Raw genomic sequence first — 20,051 nt, forward strand, 5'->3', positions numbered from 1 at the left:
AGAAACACCCTCATCTCAGATCCTATTGCTCAGACGTATGAGTAAAATATTCATTTTTTGCAACTTTCAGTATTATTGTTTTAACTCAAGATGTTTTCTTGTGAGTGCTCCTCTCTCCTCCCCTCATGATATTTGCCTGAAACTTCCAGTGGAACGCATGCCCACACACCCCCCTCCAAGTCATCCCATGCCTTCCTTCTGTCTTCTCTCGGACATATACGTCCTAAGAAGCCTCCAGGGCACCAAGCATACAGTAGACCTTCGTAAAACCGTTCAAGAATATAGACGCTGAATGGGAAAACGTGAAAGCTTCCAAAGAGTTCTGACCACTGCTTTCCCAGGAGCCTATCCTACCATCATTGAGTCCTGAGCTAAATCAACATTCACATCTGTTGGAGAGGCCCAGCAGACCACCACATGGACACTGGCCCTAGAGGCGAGAGACCATGATGCTCATCTCCTCTCTACTGCCCACAGGCCACACAGCTTGTACCAACACGCTTCCTTCCAAAGACAGCGAGGCTAATAATACCTTACTTGCCAAGATGTAAGAAGCTGGTCCAGATGATTTTACAAGGTTTCTTCTCGCTCTTTCTTAGTCCCGTACAAACAAAACAGTTTGTGATAAACCCAGAACCTCATCTGAAGGTGCTGTCGGAGAGATATGGGACAAGACTGGCAGTAATCCTCTGATTTTAGTGAGTTACATATATTGCAAGTTTAGTCCTCACTGAGAGTTACTATCAGTGGTCTTATGTGCTCAGGAAGAACCGCCAAGGGTCTGTCTCTTACCTTTTGACTTCCTGTCGTGGTAGGACCTGCCCCGATAATGGGGAGTGTCCAAATAGAGATTCTCAAGGTCTTCCTGCCATGACTCTGGATTGAAGTGCTTGAGTAGGTCTTCCACAGTATCAAACTCTGCGACTGTCTTGTCCAGGGCATCCGCCGTGAGGGTGGGGTCCGTTACTGATGGAGAGTGATAGGATACCCCCTAAGGGTGACATACAGCTCAGTGTACTCAGAGAAGGTCCATCGCTACGAAATACAATAGTCATACAACTGTACGGAAGGAACATAAACAGGCTTCTGATCATGAGACAGTCTACGTATAGATATCATGCTCAAGCTACCATAGTTCTGCCATGTTCTTAAATAAGAGCAATTAATTGGTAAAGGATAGTCATTCACATTTTTGCAAATCAAAACCAGGCAGATCACAAAACCTCCAGTACATCTGAAATATAATCATTAAAGAAGATATCGACTCAGTGGCAATATCCAAATTACATCATCCCATGTCCTGGGTCAAGCTCCCAAAGCATCCATATCTGCGTTCACAAAAAATCATTAGAATCTAAATTGTGAACTGCTTCCATAATCCACTCTCTCCCACCATGTTTGGCCTCCGTGTCTCCTCTTTACGGGTCACCTCACATCGCAGGGGTCATGTGAGCAGGGCTCGAATCTCCTCTGGAGAAAATCTGATAAAATCTGTCACGTTCACCAGCTTATTTACTGGGTATCAACAAGGACAATTAGTCATGAAACCTGCTCTCAACCAAGACTGGGAGATCCTCATGGGAAGCATACATATATGTATTTTTAAAAGGGCTGATGCTTGCTCACGATCCCAGCTGTCCTTAAAATTCTCTCAGAAATATTCTTTAAATGGGGCATGCAACACACTGAAAGTTTGGGAGGGATTCCGTGCACTACGTCCCCACGTAAGTTCCCAAGCCCTTACTTCACTACCCCTTGGATAATCTAGAGGCCAATGAGCCATGATTCAAACATCTCTGTACAAATTCATGACCCATAACAAGGAAATAGAAAGCACAGAGCCACAAAGGGTTTCAAAAGGTCTTTCAAGAAACTGCCAAACAAATAGGATCCCTCACGGGCAAATATCTCCTCCTGCTCCGGGAAAGGGGAATTAACGCACTTGCGTTCCTGGGACTTCAGGCAGAGCCCTAACAAGAACCACTACGTGCCACAGCGTTTCAGATGGCAAAGCCCACATTTCGCACCCTCACTTTCAGCTCAGGGTTTCTCTCTGGTTAACCATTTGAGGTCCAAAGGTCCAGAAGCCAGAGATGGATGCCAGCCTGCTTTCAGGTGGTCCTTCTGTGGCAAAAGCATTAACCCACCTGCATGTGCCTTAAAAGCAGTTTTCAAATATGCCTGGTAGGGAAAGGGAATGGGGAAGGGCTTTTATTATTATTATTATTAAAAATCATTTTTATTATTACTATAAATTATTATTTATTGTAATTATTTAAAAACTATTTTTGTGAGAAAGAACTAACTGGGCATGCCTCTTTTCACAGTCCTGTAGACCTGATCTCATTCAGCTTTCGTTATCTATAAAAATCCATTCTAAAGCTAACTGAATGGCTTTAAAATAACAATTTGTAAAAGAAAAAAAAAATGCTCAGAAAACTAGAAGCCACTTTCCACAAAAACAAAATATGCTTTATGTAGAGGTTTGGGGCTGTTGAGAACAAATAAGAGTCTCTTCATATCACCATTAGAAACATCACTGACCTCTTGATCAGGCCATGTTGTTCTAGTCCAGCGGACACACCAGGTGAATTAGTCACAGAATCCATCACTAAGGAAACCCTGCCCTCTGAAGGAATTTCTTTAAAAATCCCCCAGAGAGCAAAGGATGGAATATTACTTGAAAAAAAATTCCATTCTAACTCAGCCACATGGATGCTGTCAGACCCATGGGCAAGCTTTCTCCATGCTCTTGACCTTCTAGTGAACACCTACGTTTATCATCTTGTATCTCCTTGCTATCTACGTGCTACCTATAGGAGGACTGGTGAAAACAAGGTCTCATCTTTCTGAACAAAGAGAAGTAGAATACTGAGAAATGACTAAACGTGGAAGAAAAAATGGAGAGCACGAACCATTTTATAGTTTTGGGGTAAGTTATGTTTTACTTCGAGGTCCAACAGAACACATGCCTGGTTTGCACTTAAGTTATCTTACTGTAAACACCGGGATTTTTCACATCTGCAAAGATCCTTAAAAACACAAAGGTTAATAGCTTCCCCTGAAATATTTAAAACACTATTTCAAAATTCCCCACTGGAACTTGGGTTCATGGACCAGTTTGCTATGTTTGATATGTCTGGACAGTTGTCTAGTTGGAACATTCTACTTTGAAACTGATAGATACTGAAGTCATTGTCTAGCCTGTGTTCCTACAATGGGTGCTGGCATTTCCTGAGAACCTTTTTGAAGAGAGGGGGAAAGGGCATGTGACAAAGCCTGCTGTAACCGTCAAAGAAATGGAAGGACACATCATGATTGCGAGTAAAGCCCTAAGTCCTTCATGCAGCTGATGCTGGGGTTGAGCTCAGCTTCTCCATCAGCTTTTTTTCTCTGGCAACAGAAAAGCAAATTACTTACTGAGATAGAGCTTGTGACTGACTCCCAGTTGGTCTCTGAGGCTGCTGCGGGTTGGAAATCTTCCTAGAAGGCAAGAAACATCCGTGTGAGTCAGTCAAACCTCTGTGCAATTCATTACGTGCACAGTTTCTATATCTCAGCCATCGGAATCTTCTTCCCACTAAGTGACAACAGAAATAAGGCTACATTCTTGCTGGACAGTTCACCATTTGTCTTCAGCCTATCTCCTCAAGAACCCTTCACATTCAAGACATGCACATTTATGGACATAATGGGTACGATCACATTTACTCCTAAGTCCTGGTGAAATGGAAAATGTGCAGACCGGAGTTCACATTTTAAGTCGGCCATCTGCCCACTGGGTGACCTCAGGTACTCTACCCAGCCTCTGCAATCCATCTGTAAAAGGCTGGTATGGAATGCTTAAATTAGAGAGTAGTTTTGAGAACTAACTAAATGCACTAATTATGTAATTATAACTAGCACTTAATTAGGTCCTTAATAAAGAGTAATAATGGCCATTATCCATATTGATATTTATTTGGCTTGAACTAGTTCTGCATCAGGTTCAGTCCTGCTTCCTGAGCTGGTCTCTAATATCAGTGATCTTTTCAAAGACAAATTCAGCAGCAAAGAGTTATTCTTGACTCTGTGAGGACACACCAGGAAGAGTGGCAGTGGGAAGACGATGGCCATGGAATGGGAAAGTACTACCCACTCAAAGAAAGAAGGAAAAAGGGCAGACCCGAGAAAGTTATCTCAGGGAAGCCTTGAAGGATCTGTGGTAGCAATGGATCTCAGAAGAAGAACTTCTCTTAAAAGGTGAATTTTTCTCCATTTTGTGTGTGTTTCTTGTTAATTACTCCAGCACCAGTAGCTTTAAAACATAATGGGGGGGGGGCCGCCTGGGTGGCTCAGTGGGTTAAGCCTCTGCCTTCAGCTCAGGTCAGGATCTCAGGGTCCTGGGATCGAGCCCCGCATTGGGCGCTCTGCTGGGTGGGGAGCCTTCTTTCTCTTCTCTCTCTCTCTCTCCCTCTCTCTCAACCTCTCTGCCTACTTGTGATCTCTCTCTGTCAAATAAATAAAATCTAAAAAAAAAACATAATGGGAAGAAAAAGCTGATTTCTACCATTTTCACATGTCACAGATGGCTTCTTGACCCTGCTAAAACCACTCAACTTGGTTAAAGCCTTCCAGCCAAGCCAGGGAGTAGGATGTGTTTTAAGACGATGCTGAGAAAAATTCAGATTTTCAAATCTGGCCCCTTATTTACCCAAGTATACTTACCGAATGAAGCTAAGTATCAGGTCTTAATTTCATTAACATTTTGAGGAGCTGCAAGTGCATTTGTTAATTGCTCATGATGAGACTGCTTTATATATAAATGTCTGTGTTAAAAAAATTTCGTTGTTTACTGAGATAGAACTAAGTCAAATGTGGGGTTCGAAAAATGATCTGTTAAAAACTGGCAAGACATCATTTTTCTCATCTCTACCTCAGGAAAGATAAGAAAGAAAGAGAACATTGGTCTCCACACACCGAATGGTGAATTCCCCCAGCAAAAGGATGGGTGAACACAAATGAAGACTGGCATTGACAGAAATCTTCATAAGCAGGAGAACAGGTGACACTGGGCCATAGAGCCACCAGCTTTCCATGTTGTGAAGGAACTGATGGCGGGAGGGCCTATGCCGGTAGGACAACCCCATGAGCAGTCCTCACATCCTAGAATTTTCATTTCACTCATTCAGTTTCATACTGGCTCGTCACCAACTGCATGATGCATTCTAAGCTGATACTAGAATCACAAGGAACTGAGAAACTCTACCTCCCCCTCGAGGAGTTCAAAATGTCAACATATCCATACCCAGGTAAAGAGCTCCTGCAGTGAACTCATGCGTGTGCTATCATTCTGGTTTGCTGGAGACAACAACGAAGGCAGTAGGAAATTTACCCGGGAGGAAATGGGCATGGGAAAATTTCATGAAGACTGTGACCCTGGAGCTGAGTCTTGTACACTCAGGTAAGGAGAGGAGTAAGTAGATGGCTGCTTGCGAGAGAGGTGGGATAGAAGACTCCAAGAGAGACAGACGTCTAGACAAATGTGAGGAACATGTAAGGAAAGGAAGCTATTGGGGAAAATCAATGAGTCATGCTGGGTACGGCGCATCTGAGGTGCCCGTGCTTTATCCAGCTACTGATGCTCAGGACGCCGTCTGCTCTAGGAGAGGACCCCGTGAGGGAGAGCAGCACACGGGATGCAGGTCTGAGAACCTCCAGCACAGTGATGGCAAGGAGGCAAGTGATGGATCATGTTGGTCATGTGTGAAATCAGAAGAGGGACGATCTCAAAATCGTGGACCTGGAAACAACTGTAGTATTATCTCATGCAAACTCTTCATTTTAATGATTAGAAAACCAATTTTCAGGGCCACCTGAGCACACTTCTCAGTACGCACTGTGTGCTGGTCTTTCACATCCTCGCAGCTGGCTTGGATGAAACAGGGTCCAGAGGGAAGGTAAAAGAAAAGCAGGAAAGACGTACAGCAGAGTATCGGTGGAAGGTTCTATGAGGATATCACCTGAAGTACTCTTAGCGATTTAGATTTTACATCTACACTTACTAAATTCCGTGACTACGATTTACTTCGTTTTCTTGCACAGATATAGGGTTAAAGTGTTTTGTTAAGCATTTTTTTTAAAGATTTTATTTATTCATTTTACAGACAGAGATCACAAGTAGGCAGAGAGGCAGGCAGAGAGAGAGAGAGGAGGAAGCAGGCTCCCCACTGAGCAGAGAGCCCGACGCGGGGCTCGATCCCAGGACCCCGGGACCATGACCCGAGCCGAAGGCAGAGGCTTTAACCCACTGAGCCACCCAGGCGCCCCTTTGTTAAGCATTTTTAAGCATAAAGGGCCTTTGTGCACATGCACCCAGACAAATGTTACACAAAGAACTTTTCGTTTCTTCACTGTCTGCTTAGAAACTTTAATAGGCACCAATGCCAGAGGATTTCGTTAAGTCCAGATAAAAAGTAAATTTATCTTCTCTTGGCAACATGACTAATAGACTTTTCAAATAAACCAACATTCTTTGAGGTTATTTCAAAATTTGCCATTATTTATAAATGACACATTTAAAATGAGCTTTAAAAAAGGGAAAAATACCCCTTCTAAGACGGAACTGCAGAATTTAGACCCGAAAGGACAAACTTGGCATCGGAAGGAACATAGCCATTTGCTTTCTAAATCTATCCTTCACGTGCATTTCGCATCTCCTCTACCATAATCTCGTTGGAGATACTGGCGGGGCTCCCAGACTCCAGCTTCTAAATGCTGCTATTGTCTCCAGAGTCCACACTCCACATGGCAGCCACCATGCTCTTGTCTTTTCTGGCTTTACAAAAGACGCCGACAGACAACACTGGGTAAATTGAAGGTGAACAACACAATAATCTGATATACGTGTAACTTGCTAAGTGGTTACCAAATGAGGCTGGTTAACACATCTATCACTTCACGTAATTACAACTGTGTGCACGTGTGTGTGGTGAGAATATTTGAGAACGACTCTTTCTCAGCAACTCTCAAGTGTATAAACAAGATCGTTAATTATAGTCACTGTACTCAGCATTAGACGCCCAGAACTTCTTGATCTTATCACTGGAAGTTTGTACCCTTTGACCAACCACTTCCCAGTTTCTTACTTTCTTGCCCCTGACAGGTACCCTACTCGTGTGTTCCTGTGAGTTTGACCTTTTCCCCCCTTCTTTGTAAGAGCACACATATAGGTGAGATACAGGTTTTGTCTTTTTCTGACTTGTTTTACTTAGTATAATGTCTAATGTCCTCAAGGTCCTCAAGGTCCATCCATGTTGTCACAAATGCAGGATTTCCTTCTTTCTCAGGCGGAATTACATCTCTCACGTTTTCTTCATCCGTTCAATGAACACTTAGGTTGTTTCCGTGTCTTGGCTGTGGTGAATGACACTGTGAACGTGCGGGTGTAAAAGTCTCCCCACTACATGACTGAGTTTCTTTTGGTTACATAACCAGAAGTGGGATTGCTGGATTGTATTTTTTTTTTTTTTTAAATTTCTTGAGGAACCTCTGTGCTGTTTTCTCCAGGGCCTGTACTCATCTATCTGCATTCCCATCAACAGTGCATTAATGCTCCCTCTTCTCCACTCCCTTTTCAACACTTGTTATCTCTGTCTTTTCGATACTGGTCACTGTAATAGGTGTAAGGTGATAGCTCATTGTGTTTATGATTTGGGTTTCCCTGCTGATTAGTAATGTTGAGCATCTTTTCATGCACCCATTGAGCATTTATATGTCTTCTTTTAAAAAAATAATCTACCCAGGTCCTCTGCCAATTTTTAAATCAGATTATTTGGGTTTTTTTGCTATTGCATTGTATGAGTTCCTTATATATTTTAGATGTTAATCTCTTTTCAGTTGTGTGGTTTGCAAATGTTTTCTCCCATTCCCTCGGGTGCCTTTCCATTCTGCTGTCTCTTTTGTTGTGTCAAAGATTTTATACTTTGACATAGTCCCACTGCTCATTTATTGCCTTTGCTTTTGATGCCATATCCAAAAAAGTCACTGCCAAAACGAATGTATAGGAGCTTTCTGCCTCTGTTTTCTTGTAGGAGTTTTACAGTTTCAAGTCTTACATTGAAGTCGACTCTGTATCGAGTCGGTGTTCATGAGTGGTATTAAGATACAGGTCCAGGGGTGCCCGGGTGGCTCAGTTGGTTAGGCAGCTGCCTTCGGCTTGGGTCATGATTCCAGGGTCCTGGGATCGAGCCCTGCATCAGGCTCCCTGCTCAGTAGAGAGCCTGCTTCTCTCTCTCACCCTCTCCCTGCCGCTCTGCTTACTTGTGCTCTCTCTCTAGCTCTCTGTCAAATAAACAAATAAATATATATAAAAAAAAGATACAGGTCCAATTTCATTCTTTCACATGTGAATATCTAATTTTTCCAACACAACTTATTGAATGGAGCATCTTTCCCCATGAAGTATTCTTGGATTTTTTGTCAAATCTTCATTAACTGTATATACATGGGTGTATTTTGGGGCTACTTTTTTCTACTGGTATCTTTTAAAGTATAAATCAAATCACTTCATTCTTCTGCTTAAATCCTTCTGATAGCTGTCCATCACACTTAGGATCTGGTCTTATATGATCTGACCTCACCTTGTTTCCTCCCCAGCGTCTCTCTCTGAGTTATGTTCTATCTTCCTCAAAAACTGCACTCCCACTAACACTGGCCTTCTTACAGCAAATAACACTCCTGGCCTCTCCCCTTCCATCTAAGTCTGCTACTATTCCCTCTGCCCGTGATGCACTTTCCCCAAACGTGACTGGCTCCTCATCATTTAGTTCTATGCTCAAACACCACATCAGTGGGGAACCCCTCCTCAAACACTTTATTTAAAATACCCGCACTCTTTGCCACCCTGGCCACTTAATTTGCTTAATTTTCTTTAAACATTTATGATGATCTGAATTGATCTTTTTGTTCTACTGTTCATGATCTCCTTCCCCATTTAGAATGCTTGCCCTAGAATACAGGGTGCTTGTTTATTTCTTACATGTTTTACCCCAAATTCTCATTGGAGTTTTGAGTACACACTCTGATCTCACTGGTTCAGTGAGCACTATCGGGGATGACGTTCATCCACATCCCCCTAGAGTCAGAGCTCGTTCTGATCAGTTGGGGCCGGTGTCAGACAGCTCGCTGCACAGTTTTAGAATCATCCTGGGTAGACAACTTGCTTTTTCAAAGTCAGACTCTGTTACTGTGGGTGTTTTTCACAGAGCAGTGCCCTTAGCATGACTTAAATGCTAAAACAGAACGTTGAATAATCATTTAACATAAACTGAAACAGTCCATCTAACAAAAACACATTTCTGTGTTTCATTACAACAAACTCCATCAAGTGCTTTAAGAGCTATGTCCCATTCTTCCGAGGAGAGAGAAGTATGTGTGAGCTCCAAGAAGCGGGTACCAATCCGTGCTTTGTTTCCTTACCTCCTGTGTCTACCCAGCAGCCTGTTTCATCCTGAAGGAAAGAGGCTGCTATTCCCTCACTTCCTGCAGGGGCTGCACTTTGGAGCTGTGGGTGAATTACTAGGACCGTATCTCAGGGTCCAAGCCATCCCTTGAGAGGAGAGCATGCTCTGGGGCTGAGAGCCAGAGAGACTGCCCAGCATCTCTGAACTAATTATGACTGGAGTCAGGACTGGAGTCCAAGAAGCTAGTGTTCTCTCTTGGTTGCATGGTTTCCAGCCTACGGAGCCATGGCACACGTCACCCTTTAATTACAGGCATCATCGTCAGCACTGCCTTAGTCTAGTAAGAATTCATTTCCATCATTAAAAATACTTTATTCTTAGTTTATGTCCTCATGTTATAACACTCCATAATCATATTTTGGTGGTGAAACTCATTATTTGGCATTTTGAAATAAAACCCACTCCCTTACACTCTATCTGAATTAATTTTGAAAACACAAATGTGATTCTGAGATCTGTGCTTTTTAAATAGCTTAGTTCTGGAAGTCTGATCTGTGGGAGAGGAAAGTTATTCACTAGGAGGTTGGGGAGCTGGAAAAAGAGCATCTTAAGAGCATCTGAAAACACACATGGTACCTGTGTAACTGAAGTGCGGGAGAAAGAGTACCATCAGTGCTCATGCTAGCTACGTCACTCATGCTAGCTATGTCAGTCATGCTAGCCAAGTCAGGGAGCACCAACATGGACACCCCTCATATACACTAAGTGTTGCATGATTCCAAAACAAATACTAAGACAAAATTAAAAGCATAAAGATAAGTGCACAATTATACTTGTAACAGACATAATAAACAGTTAATATCCTTAAAATAAAACCTTACACACGAAAAGGTTATACGAGTATGTTTCAATCACCTAATTCTACTAGAAAAATGTACATATGTCTGACTGAAGCAAGACTGAAACTACGTTTACCACATTGCTACATGGAACGACGCACACTTTCATTCTCTTCCCTTTGTCTATTCACAGGGCCTTGACTTTTTATAATACATACCGAGTGTTAATAAGAAATTGATAAATTTCTTTTTTTAATTCTATTTAGTTAGACATATAGTACATCATCAGTTTTTGATGTAGTGTTTAATGATTCAATAGTTGCGTATAATGCGCAGGGCTCATGTGCCCTCACATCACGTGCCCTCCTTCATGTCCATCACCCTGTACCCCATCCCTCCCAACCCCCCTTCCTCCTGTAGCCCTCAGTTTGTTTCCTGGTCCAGAGTCTCTCACGGTTTGTCTCCGTCTCTGAATTCTTCCCAGTTTTCCCTCTTCCCCTATGATCCCCTGCGCTATTCCTTCATAGGAGTGAAACCATATGATTTCTAAAACAAAAATGGAAAAGAGAAATGGACTGGAGTGTGTGGAGCACCTACCCCTAAAGACTTACATTATATCCTTAGACTGACATGTTGTCACCCATGTATTCCCTGGAAATTCCATGGAAAATAAAAGCATTTTTGTAGAAATAATTCTCACGAATTACTAGAGAGAATTGTTCAAAGATGGGACAATGAAGAATTGTTCTAGAATCATCACATTAGGCTCCACCGAAAACACGGTTAAGGCAACACCAACTTCTGATGTCTTAAAAGAAAACATGCCGTTACCCATCAGCTCGGCATCCGATAGGCATGTGCCTGCCTCATGTGAGGACAGACTCACAGTCTGAAAGAAAATCGAGCTGCGGATACGATGCCGCTATCGCTCATGAAAATTCTCCATAATAATCTTCACTATGAAAGACAGACTTGACTGGGGATTTCACGTGCAGACAGGCTGTGGCCAGATAACCCTTCCTGGTCGTCAGTCGCCTGGGGGCCACTGCGGAGGGAGGTAGTACACAACACGCTAACAGGTCAATGAGCCACTCACGCCCCTGCCACGGCAAGCTGATTGGCGGTCAGTCACCGGGTGCTGGCGCTGGGTGTCTGCGTGAATCCCTCTCCGAGCCCCGTCAGTGGAGCTGGGAGCAACTGTCTTTGGAGTCTTGGAGACAGCTGTCCAGGCCGCCGTTCCCAACATTTAGGATCATTGTTCCCTGATCTCCCGGAGGAGGGCTGTTCATCTCCATCCGAGGTGACTGTGCGGTATGTGAGGAGATGAGCCTTAAAGTCTTCTTGCTCAGAGGGATGTGCCCGTCCATCTCTTCAAACAAAATGTATGCACTTACTTACAGATTTTTAAAAAGCTTTGCCCAACACAATGTCTAACTGACCAAGAATGACTTAGTGGGGTGACGTTTGGAGGGACTTTTATCAGAGCATTTTCCTTCACTTTGAAAACTCTGCTTCTGTTTGATGTTTTTTGTCCATTCTTCAGAGGCAGGTAATAAAATAATGAAGTCCGCTCCTACGTCGAGCTGGGCTTCTTGATTAAGTGAAGGCTTCGAGGTGTTCCTTCAGAAATGTGAAAGACCAAGTTTTGTAGCAACATGGACGGGACTGGAAGAGATTATGCTGAGTGAAATAAGTCAAGCAGAGAGAGTCAATTATCATATGGTTTCACTTATTTGTGGAGCATAACAAATAGCATGGAGGACAAGGGGAGATGGAGAGGAGAAGGGAGTTGAGGGAAATTGGAAGGGGAGGTGAACCATGAGAGACTATGGACTCTGAAAAACGATCTGAGAATTTTGAAGGGGTGGGGGGTGGGAGGTTGGGGGCACCAGGTGGTGGGTATTGTAGAGGGCACGGATTGCATGGAGCACTGGGTGTGGTGCAAAAATAATGAATACTGTTATGCTGAAAAAATAAAAAAATTAAATGTAAAATAAAAAAAAAAAAAAAACAGAAATGTGAAAGACACAGAGGGGTTTGTCCAGATTCGTAAAACGATAACAAACAAATGCCGTGTCAACGTTCGTCCCCTAAGTGAGTCTTCGTTTGTCCAGACACTCCGTTCATGACCCACAGAGGAAAACTCAGATGATGCTGACCTTGTAGACCTGGGCCCTGAGATCACTCTATGGGGGAGATCCTTCAGAGCAAAGACTCCTGGTACTCTAGTACCTGCACTTCTGACATGCAGTCCAACCAATGCACATGCAAATAATGATACACCGATGGCTCGGTGTCTACGGAATAATGCCAAAATTGAAAACCCTTTGGTTCCATCAAACTCTGTGATCCAACCAAGCCTTTACAAGTATATTTCATTACATGCTCATCATCCAATCAGATCTATAACAAGGAATATGGGACAGGCCATGGCTGGAGGTCAGCTTTTATTGGCAACAATGTTTAGTACAAGGATATCAAGAGTTCCAAAATCGATAATGAACAAGAATCAAAGAGCCTCTTTCTTTCCTTTTCTTTTTTTTTCAAAGAGCATCTTTCAAAGGCAGAGAATTTGCCTGCGAAATTAGTAACATATATTCTGAGAGCTCTAAGAAGCCCTGAACATGAGTCAACTATGACTGGAAATAAAATATTAATAAAATAAATATACCTTTAACTGTAAATAGCCCCCACAGGTAAGACCTACTTGCAGATTTCCACTGATTTAAGAGGTCGTTTCACAACTTTTTAAGCCATCACTGACTATAAAGTACAATGTTTTAATTTAGATCTTCTAGGATTCATCCACTAATCACCCATGAAATCTTGAAGCTAAAGCAAAGTTGGTTTTTTTTTTTTTTGAAAGTTCATTTTTCCTCTTAAGTTATAAGATAAGGAACTTCTTGTACTTGTTAGTTTCTAATTTCTTTAGACCCAACTTAGTCTGGGAAGTTGTTAGAAAAGATAAGCAAAGATTAGTGCAAATACCAGTCCAACAGGTAAGGAAGAAAGTTCCTTCAGCAGGCAGAGAAGAGGTCATCGACTCAAAGAGGGCGTCATGAGGGCCATAGCCCAGAGCTAGAGTTCAAGGTGTGTTTGTAGACAGAGTGAGTCTAGTTAGGAAAAGGATGATCCACTGCCATTATTATTTGCGGACGACAGCCTGAGGAAACTGCAATGATCCTGGAGAGGAGAGACAGACGGTCATGAAGTCTGATTAAATTAACTCTGTGTTAGCCAAACAAGGACATCTTAGTGAGGGGCTGCACAGAAATTTACAAATTGACAAATACAACTGTGCTAGTAGCTTCTGCTGTGCTCCATAAGGACCAAATGATAAATGAACATTTAATTTTCAACTAGAAAGTATTGCCAGTGGTCTTTATTCATCGAGTTGCTGGAAACCTAGGTGGAGGTTTAAATGTTGTTAAGAGCTCTTATAAACACAATAACATTGTTTAGGATTAAGAAAACTCTATGATTAATTACTTTGTAGCAAGAGCTGCCTTTCAGGGAGCACAGAGGACTTGCCAGGCACTGCATGAAAGCCTTCCAGCTCTTATCCATTTCTGCAGCTTGGAGGATATGGGAGGAACCTGCCCATGGAAGCGAGCCGGTCATCAAGACGTTCTGCAGGTACCTGAACTTGAGGCTGAATCTGCACACGCTTTCCTGGCTGCTACAATGACTCATCCTTTCATTCACCAAGAGTCCTTAGATAAGCCAAACACACACCCTTGATTTGTGCTAAGTACAAGGTTTTCAGACATTTCTTAAGAGCGTTTCAAAAAAGAACACTTGGTTTGGTTCACCAGCAGCCTGAATATTATTAAAGATGGTACTTTAGATACTGCTAAGCTAATCTTCAAGATATTTGCACTCTCCAGACAAAATGGATGGCTGAGGAGATGAGTTTGCTACCTTAGAAAAATTACAAGTTTGAAATGAAAAGAAGAAGGGTTGACCTGAATTATTCATATTTTCATTTCCTTACACTTAGCATACTTCCTGGTACAGAGTGATCACTCTCTTTGCTTTCTGTTTGCTTCCTATTGCTGAGGGAGGAAATACTATCTCACCCTCCAAATTCAACAGATCACTTCATTTTGATTGGATGATGGAGCTGAAAGGCACACTCCTAGAAACTGCTGAGTTTCTCTGTATTCGGATGGTGTTATATAAATGGGTTACCTCCATCCTGGCTAAAAGCTAGTTATATTATGACAAATATTAGAAAATCTGGAAATTATGAACACTATGAAGATGAAGGCCATATCCCCAAAATCCCTATGCTAAAGTCATTCCCTTTATGAACTCAAATGATTCCACTAATAATTAAAACTTCTAAGTAAGACCTAACTTTAAGGAGAAAATGCCATTTGAAGTCTAAGAGACAAAGCCAAAGTTAACACAACTTGTCACTCTGCCAGGAGAAAAGGCTCATGAAATGTTATCCAGCAAATGACAGGGTTATTAGGTAAAGAGGGACATCTTAGGGGAGAATCAGGGACAAGTCAGTCAAAAGCATTGAGAAAGCTGTTCCTTCTTTTAAAAATGAATGAAATGAAAAATGAGAAACTGAAAAACGAAAATAACTATGCATATTGCCTAGGGAGGTGGCTTTGTGTATTGGTAACACATTTTCCCTAGACATCCTCAGCCCTACGCTGGAACAGAGTGACCGCCCATCGTAATTACCTTTTGTCCCTATGCATATTCAATAGCCACATGAATATCGTGGGGCTGTGGACATGAACTAACTGTTAATTCAAAACCCAGCCTTTCTCTTGGCCTAACTGTAAGGATTTCTGGGCACAGTTCCGGGGTGGAACCCGCAGGTTGGTGAATGTAAAGTCTGAAACAAGAGTGCACCCCTCTCCCTGCACATCGCTCTTGACAGAAGGTGAGGCGAGCACATTCTTGACCTCACAGTTCCTCCTGCCACTCCTTGTGCCTCTAGCAGCTCATCAAAGCAGGTCGCTGGGTTCAGATCCCCAAAGCAGGCTTGCTGTCCGAGCCCATCAGCGGAGCGTGCTGGCGCTGAATCCCAGGTCCCCAGGTCGTGGGATTCATTCTGGTCAGCTGGGAAAGCTTTGCACAAAGAAAAACTCGATCCGGTGACCAGGCTCCGTGGTGAAACCAGGGAAAGAGACCTCCGGGGAACTGATGCTCTCCTCTGTCCACTTAACTTCATCCAGACCCCGGAGTCAACAATCCACACAGTTTTTTCCTCGTGTTCCTCGTGGCTGGGAAAATCGCTTCCGAAAAGGGCAAGGGGGGTTTAAGTGAGAGACCCCGCAATCTGAGTCCTTGCCGTTCATGTTTATGGGCCTTTACAGTTCCTCTGGACGTGTGGTTATCATCCGTTAGCAGCATCTTCTACTTTTGCCTGTGATTACATTAGCAATATTCACCAGCAGCGTTCGTGAGAGCCCGAGGCTTTGCAACAGCAAAATTTTAATCCTAGTTGGCTCTCCTCAGCTTCTTGCTGTCTTTTTTTTTTTTTTTTTTTGTATTATCCTATGCTGTGTACTGAGAGAATGCAAATTCGTGGCTGCAGTCATCTAAGCCAAATATAATTATAAAGGTAATTTTCACGGCCAGAAAAATTAAAAGAAGAACGCATTCCACAGTCAAAGGGAAAATACTCGAGGGGTTGGGTGACTGGGTGCTCTGCTCCACAGGACTGGGAGACATCAGAGCCGACCGCCTTGCTGCTCAGGCCCGAGGACTGGCCCAGGCATTCGCTGCGTCTGGATTTATTTTAGCACGCCTGATATCTTACGCACCTTATATCCATTTAAATCTCAGCAGCACAGTTTGGAGACAGAAGAGCGCTAACAGATCTCTAGGTTCAAAGTTCTGGTCATGCTGTGACCAAGACTTTTGAATGACCACAGGGTAGAGCTCACTGTGTTAAGCCCCGGGCAAGGCACAGACAGGCAACATGTCCAACAGCCCCGAGGGGCTCCCTCGTCCAGATCAGTTCTAATTCCCTACTCTCTTCTCTCCCTTTCATGTCAGCAACTTACATGAACATTATTTACTTTTTCTTAGGGGCTCCCCATCAGGTGAACTGGTCTCATGGACTTGTAGCTTTGACAGAGCTCAGCCCCTGTACCTGCGACAGCATCTGTTAATGAACAGGCATCGGGTAAGTACTAGTGAAATGAAAGCACGAACAGCCACGGGGTTGTGTGAGCCACGAGTGACGAGACTGGCCATAAACCTGAGCCTACTGGCCGGTGTGCGTCTGAGTGTGAATCGACGTCTGTGGGATAAGTCAACAGGGGTACAAGACCTTCAGGAGCGAACGCTCCACCAGTGCCATTCACAAAGTCCCGCAGGTCTCCACAGGGAGGGATGCCTGAAGTCCATCTGGGGGCTGGGGAAAGGTCTCAGAAGAAGAGGCCCTGGAGTTGGCCCTCACTGAGAATCAGGGCTTTAGACAGTTGGGAGAGAGGACAGGTCAGGGGACAGCGCGCTCAAAGGCAGAGAGTGGCATGAGCTGGGACCTACTAAGCACAGCACCCAAAGCACTGGACAGAAAGGAAGCTGAAAAGGAAGGAGCAGGACAGATCAGAGAGTTGTGGATGACACACTGAGCATTTGGCGGGAGGAGACTGTGGTATTTAATCATTCGTTCACCAGGCATTCCAAGAACTCCACTATTTCTAACAGTTCATAGTGCTGGAGATACAGAAAAGAACACTAAGGTTGCTGCTCTCAGGGGGCTTCCATTCTGACCACACTTTGTCTGCAGCACAAGGAAACCGAGCTCCCGAAAGGTCAAGCGTCAGTATCACTGGCCCAGCTTGTGTCTGGGGTCCAGGTCTCTGGACACAGTGTGTGCTACCCCACAGGGAGCCGCCTCTCTCTTGCCCTCCCACACCTCCCTTTCTGTGTGTGCAAATGCAAGGAAAAAGAGAAAGTGTCTCATCCGCGTGCATTCTGTGGTCTTAAGCAGCATCACAGAGTCCCTAGAAAACACACAGTAAACAACGCTTCACTCTTCTGAGAGATGAGAGCAGTTGAAAAAACTGAAACCAAGAAATTCAGTGCTGTTGGTTTGGAACCCTTTCTGGAATGTCCATAATCTTCTAAGGCAACCTTAGAATTAAGAGTCCTTCCTTTATTCTGGTAATTAAATCCCTAAAATGATTATAGCATCCTCAAATACAATTGAGTTCTATCTCATTTCTCAGCAGGGTACAAAATTACCTTTCTTCTTCGAAGAAAAGTTTGAATGTTTGCCTGATGAGAAGATTCGACAGATGAGAAATCCTTAAGCACTTTATGATGACCCCCGAGGTCGGTCAGTGGGGGACTGATTTGGTGGGATTACTGAAAGCTATCTCTCCACCCAGCAGGGACCGTAAAGATCTAGGATACAAATAGCCCTCGAGGGTTCCCATCAGAGGATCTCTAAGAGCAAACAAAATAAAAGCAGACCCCGTGCCTTTAAATGAAACCTGGGGAGCTCTGAGCTTCCTTTGCTATTCCCCTTGCCGGAAAAGGATGGCAACATTTTTGGCTGGTTAGAGGAGATTCATACACAGTGGCTTTGGAGACCGAGCACTCAGAATCGAATTCCACATGGAACACCGGCTGTGTGACCTTGGGCAAGGTAAATGCTCCACACTTGAGAGTCCTGATTTGTAAAATGGGGACAAAATACCCTTTTTATTCCCCACAGGGGTAGCTGAGCATTAAATCAGATAACTCATGTGAAACTAACTAGCCCACGCAGACATTCACTGCATTCCTTCCAAAACTAGTATGGTCTTTCCAATGTGTTACCTTTCTGCTGAAAAAATGGCTACGTTCCTTTAACCCTTCTGCAAAGATGTTCCAAGTTCCGAGAGGGGCTGTCGGGCTCCCTTGTGAACGCCACCACGGACCCGCTGGAGAAAACCAAGGACTTAGGTTCTCTGTGCCTCAATATTCTTATCCAAGCATGGACGTACCAGTAATTTCTATCTTAAAGGAATGTTCTGGATATTTAAGAGATCATCATATGGAATGCTGTTCTAGAAAGGCTAAGACATCACACATTTGCATATTCCTTTTCTTGGAAAAACACTGAAAAAACGTTGATCCATCCAGACTACAGCGGCCTGGCCTTTCTTCACCTAAGGTGGGCACAGAGATTTTGAAATTTTCAGGAAGACTTAACATTCCTCATCTCATTTCAATCTCTTTCCACCACCCGGTGGGCTGGGTATGGGCGCGATACGTTCGATAAAGTAACAGTTTGCATCTTCTCAGGGGAGATTTCCTGATCGGGCTTTTCTGCAACCACTGGGCAGGGGGCTGTGTCTTCTTGGACTTTTTCCTACAGGATGGAACACTCCTCCTGGCCCCTTAACTAACTCCAATAGTCTCCCTACAAAAGGAGTTCTACCCCACCCTCCAGGAAATTACTGAGTGCTAGACTGTTCTAGGCACTGGAAAAACAGAGCCAACAAACCAAACATGGTCAGTTTGGTCACGTGAGACCAGAGGACCCAGGAACACAGGTATGCATAAGTATTTTCCCCACTCTAAGTCACTACCCACATGCAAAGGACTGTTATTCATGCATTCTGCACATTAGCAAACAAAACATTTCAAAAGGGCAAGAACTTGTTTTAAAACAGTTGAAGGAATTTAAAGACAAAAACTAGACATGCATATGCAGACCACTAATTCATACCATCTCCTATCTTCTGGTGAAACCTCTCTAGGTCCACGGGGTGCCTGGATGGCTTAGCTGGTTAGGCGTCTGCCTTCAGCTCAGGTCACGATCGATATCAAGGTCCTGGGATTGGGCCCCTTGTCCAGCTCCCTGCTCAGTGGGAGCCTGCTTCTCCCTTTGCTGCTCCCCCTGCTCATGCTCTCTCTTTCTTTCTCTCAAATAAATAAAAAGGTAAAAACCCCCTCTATGTCCAAACTGATTATTGCTATTTGTAACTTACAAATTAATAACTTGTAACTCATAACTTTGCAAACCACCGCCCAATGCCTTCGGCTTCTAGGCACGGAGGTGCCCCGTCTACCGGGTTCATCTTCTCAGGGCTTCTGCCGTTACCCTCCTCATGGGGACGGCATATTTCCTGCTCCCTTGAAGGCCGGCTTGGCCATGCGGCTTGCTTTCGCCAGCTGAAGGGGAGGAGAAGCTTTGAAACACATTGTGTGGTTCTGCCATCGCTCTTTTCCCTCTGCCGTGCGTCCCTGACGGGGACGTCTCCCAGATGGGGAGGCTGCAAGGAGCCTGTGGCTGGGGATTAGGAACTTACACGAAACGTGACTGGGAAGCCAACCTTTGTTTTTGTAAGCCACTGCCATTTCAGTGTTAGTCATTTGTTGTTAGTGCGGTGTAACTCGGCAAACCCTGACTATCTCAGGAGTAAGTGTCCAAAGCAATTGTTTTCTCATGGGGGCACCCCAAACTCCTGAGAAAGCCAGAACAAGAGCCAGCGTCTCCTGGTGCCTCGTCAAAGCTGTTTCCCAGTCTAGCACAAGCTTTTAGAAATGAGACACCTTCTCTAAATAGCTCCGCAGACATCCGGAGTGATTTCTGGTCTCTCATTGTCTTCTTCCCCAAATTCACCAGTGGCCCTCCTCTAGGGTACCCTTCCAATAGCCGCTGAAGTCTGGCCCAATTCTGTCAGTGCTGGAGAAGCGAAGGAAAATCATCTTGCTTTCAGAGGCAACTGGCCGCCCTGGAAGGGTCAGTGGTTGTCCCCTGTGATGCACATAGGGAGTCGGTGGACCCCACTCGGAAGAC

At 44.0% G+C, this 20,051-nt stretch overlaps 1 protein-coding gene across 2 annotated transcripts in view; it reads right to left on the bottom strand.

Moving 5' to 3' along the window:
- The window catches only part of PDGFD (platelet derived growth factor D), a 227,689-nt gene that overhangs the window by 25,387 nt on the left and 182,251 nt on the right, over window positions 1-20,051 (bottom strand). For both annotated transcript variants that reach the window (XM_047692878.1, XM_047692877.1), the window contains exons 4-5: window positions 3,421-3,483; window positions 793-991 (exon numbers count right to left, since the gene is read on the bottom strand). In XM_047692878.1, coding sequence (XP_047548834.1) covers window positions 793-991; window positions 3,421-3,483 — 262 coding nt within the window. The remainder of the gene's footprint in view (window positions 1-792; window positions 992-3,420; window positions 3,484-20,051) is intronic.

Source organism: Lutra lutra, chromosome 10 (genome assembly GCF_902655055.1).
Source record: "Lutra lutra chromosome 10, mLutLut1.2, whole genome shotgun sequence".
NCBI classification, from domain to species: Eukaryota; Metazoa; Chordata; class Mammalia; order Carnivora; family Mustelidae; genus Lutra; species Lutra lutra.